This window comes from Gavialis gangeticus, unplaced genomic scaffold (assembly GCF_001723915.1).
Source record: "Gavialis gangeticus isolate Ggan-Ray unplaced genomic scaffold, GavGan_comp1, whole genome shotgun sequence".
NCBI classification, from domain to species: domain Eukaryota; kingdom Metazoa; phylum Chordata; order Crocodylia; family Gavialidae; genus Gavialis; species Gavialis gangeticus.
In genome coordinates, this window is record NW_017728993.1 from 70026698 (window position 1) to 70030460 (window position 3763).

Below are 3763 nucleotides of genomic sequence, written 5' to 3' on the forward strand. Positions count from 1 at the left end.
GGGGGGGGGGGGGGGGATGGTAAAAAAGTTTAAAGATGGAAAAGGAAGAGTGAAAAGACTTGGAAAATTTGTCATGCAAACCTGCCTATAATCTATTTGGGTTATTCAAGAGAAGGCTAAAAATGATTCAGTCACAACCGATAACCACCCATATGGGGTGAAGTCTGATAGCAGAGGTGTTTTACGTATAGCCCATGAACATTGTAACGAGGTCTAATAATTACAGACTTAATGCTAGAAGAATTTAGGCTAGAGATAAGGATCTGAAATTGAATAATGTCCAGGGTTATTCCTTTTTTTCTTTTCCCACTCTGTCTCTTCCAGTGTTTTCCAAAGTTGGAGAAATTTGGAAGGACCAAAACAAAAAGAGAGAGAAGGAGAGGGGAAATGGTTAAAATTCATTCTGTTGCATACAGTAGTCAGAAATATATAGAGAGGAAAATTGGAAATTTAAATTTGAGGCTTTGAAAAAGCAGATTATGTTAGCAGATGCAAAATGAGAATTTCTATTTGAATCCTTTTGAAATTTTGTTGAGGACATTTACAGTTTTGTGGGAAGAAAATTAATACAATAGAGCAAGGTAGAGAAGAGGGGCTGGCCCCAGGCTGACCTGTTCCCTTAGGCTAAAATTCTTGTGCACAATCCTGGCCCCACTGAAGTCAGTGAGCAAACAACCATTGGAGTCGGTCAGGTTTTCGCCACTTGTTTCTAGTCCATGTGGCTTGCAAGGTATTGGACAGAAGGGCAGTGCCATTTTGATATCTAGGGAAGCTGTTACAAATGCAAGACTGAATCTTAATGGTCCTTTATTTTGGCCCGTTAATTTTAAGGGAGAAATTTCCCATTTTGATGGGAAATTGGTCTCTTTATCAGCAGCTGCTTGAACCTGCTCAGAGGCTTGCAAAGCTGGAATGATTCTTATGGGGATGGATTTGTGGTCTGGGGAAGGAAATGAAGATTTATTTATAATGTGGCTTTGCACCTTATAATATAGCTATCGCAGCTGTAGGTAGAATATACATAATGAACCTGATCCGTTGCCTAAGTATTTCAGGCATTCCCTACATCTGCTACAGTCTTGGCTCTGAACCTGCTACCTACAGACATTTCATTTTATGAATAGACCAATTGAAGTTGCAGTAATATACCTTGGGCTCTTTGGAGGAGAGAGGTTGTATAAATAGCAGTCCCCTTCTCATTCTAATTTTCTTGGTTTGTTTGTTAAAAGACTCAGGAGAAAACTTGGTTAGAATAAATAGCATGGTCTGTTTGAGTGCACAGTAGGTGTGGTCTTGAACAATAAGGAGGAAAAATCTTAGATGCTAGAATTGTTTGCTTTTGTCCCCAATTCCTCTCTTTCCCATTGTTTGTAGGAAAATCCGCAAGCTGCTTTCATCTTCTGAAGCTAAGCGAGCCGCCAGACGCCCTTACAAACCAATTATCATCCGGCCAATCCAGGCAGTGCCGTTACGCCAGCCCATGAACGATGAACCCATAATCATTGAGGATTAATACAAACTGAGTGGCCCTTGGAACGATGGTGGATCTGCTTGAAAGAATCTCTCCTTGATGTATACTTGAGTTTTTATTGGCTACAGCATTGAACTAACTGCTGAAGAGAGGGAACCTTTGAGGAACTGTTTTGCATCTTTTAAACACTTAAAAGGAACTCAGTCCTGCTCTGAGCCTTGATGACCACAGACTGCTCTCTCTCTTTCTTTCTCTTTTGCGCGCGCTCTGTCTTCTCTTCCTTTTTTTATTTTTGGTAGCCTATTTTTCCCCCTTTGCTTCTACCCCTTTTGTAGACAGGTGGGAGGGAAAGTAAGTTTAACTTATTAAGAAAATGTGGAATAGTAATTTTTAGCTTTCTGTTTCCTCTTCTGATGTATGAAGAGCTAGAATCCTTCATTTTGTGACTGAGCTCTCGTTGCTAAGCCGTTTTTATAAGGCTGTGTTGTAAGATTTTTTTTTTTATTTTGTGGACAGTGCCATTTTTTATTTCATTTATATTATTTCTTTTGTAGATAAATTTCCAATCTGTAACTCTGATATTTGGAAATAGGATCTGAAAGCCAGCCACAGGTTCAGCTAGTTTTCTTGGTCCTGTCCCTTGTGTTTTTTGGATAATTTTGCACGGCCAATTCCACTTGTGCTCAAGCACAAGTCAGAAACAACTCAGGCTGAGGAAGGAGCGAGCTAAGGACTGAAGAATCTTGCAGAACATTACACTAACATTGAGCAGCTGAAGCCAGGCTACTGGAATGAGCTGTTTTCTTTTGTTTTTTATCCCAGTCAGTCCCAGCGGGGTCTGGCTCGTGGCATTTCTCTCAATAACCAGCAGTTTGTGTGCTGCCTTCTGTCTGACATCTGGAAACCTACGTGCTGTTATATCTACCAGGACCAGCAGTAGGCCCTCCAGTTCAGCAAGTGTAATGAATTGCTTTGCTCTGGCTCCAAGAGTCAAGTACACCAATGCCCAGGGACATTTTGCTTAGAATACTGAACCTGTTTGTGCATCAGTGTTTTTTGGACACATCTCTCCAGGGTGAACCTGGTTTCTGTTAAACTGCATTACTGTACATTTCCCATTTTGAAGGGAATTTCAAGTTAAATTACAGCTGGGTTTTCATTTGAACACACTGTGTTTGAAATTAAGTGTTTTCCCTTTGACATTTCTTGTGTTTTTGAGGGGTTGGTTTTTTTTGCATCTCCTGAACTTATTATGTATTTGCAAGTCTGTATAACTTTCTTTTTCACATGTCTTCTCATTGCAGTGCATTTGCAGAGTGCCCTGCTTTGTTTTGAAAGGATGTAAACTATAATTTGCGACTTGTGCTGATCTGTACATGTACCTGCCTCAAGCAGACACAGCATGTAAAACCCCCAAGTCATTCCATATGTGTCAGCAGTGAGATGAGCCAAAGTTGTATTTGGGTTATCACAGTCCAGCCGTGATTCTGTGCAACACTGCTAGCCCAGCAGGGTAGGCAGAAAGGAATCCCCACAAAATGAAATCAATTCAGTTAACTTTACTTAATAAACCTAGAAACTGAGCTTTTTGTGAAACCTGCTTTTTGTGTCTGTTCTGAAATCGAGAACTTTGCCTTTGCCAAGGCGCCATCCAGCTGTAAGATGTGGAGTTGTACCTGCTTCCTAGAAACTGATTTGACTTGACAAGTATTTGGATAATGGTGCTGATATGGAGGGAGAGAGATGCCAATTTCTTCACTTTTATTCTGCCTCTTAGCTTGCCATGTGGGGCAAGACTAATTCCTAATTTTGATCCCACCAGCATGCTACGTAGAAACTTCTAATTTATCAATATCTCAGTTTGACTCCAAAAGTGCTGTCCTTGCTAAAAATTGAGACTCGAGCCTGTTGCACGTGGTGACTCATACATCTCCCTGATCAGAGGCATGAGCCTGACACGTGGCAAAACAGAATCCCAGAGGGTTAACATTTGAATATGTTGACATTTAAATACTTCACTTTCACATTAATTCATTCCTAGATTAAGCAAAGTTAATTCAAGTGCAGAGCTGATTGGCTTTTCAATAGCAACACAATCCCAGTAGCTTGTAAAGTTTGTGTTGCTACCAAATACTTAAGATGTATCCTCCACTCCTTATATGTCTATGCTTCTGTACCTATTGCTTCCAAACAAGGGGCTGAAGGAAAAACTAGATTTGAAAGATAGGCATGCCTGATAACCCGGTATTCCTGCAGCCCTTTAAATGTGTTCCTGCCCCAGTGCTAAAGAAC

At 40.6% G+C, this 3763-nt stretch overlaps 1 protein-coding gene across 4 annotated transcripts in view; it reads left to right on the forward strand.

Annotated features, from left to right (window-relative positions):
- Positions 1-3060, forward strand: part of MTA1 (metastasis associated 1) — a 140666-nt gene extending 137606 nt beyond the window's left edge. For 2 of the 4 annotated variants that reach the window (XM_019501989.1, XM_019501990.1), the window contains one exon: positions 1375-1462. Coding sequence is in view for 2 of the 4 variants with exons in the window: in XM_019501987.1 (XP_019357532.1) it covers positions 1375-1513 (139 nt within the window). In the remaining 2 variants the exon portion in view is untranslated. Of the gene's footprint in view, positions 1-1374 lie in introns of all 4 variants that reach the window. The other 2 variants (XM_019501987.1, XM_019501988.1) reach the window with 1 other exon arrangement.
- Positions 3061-3763: the final 703 nt, after the last annotated feature.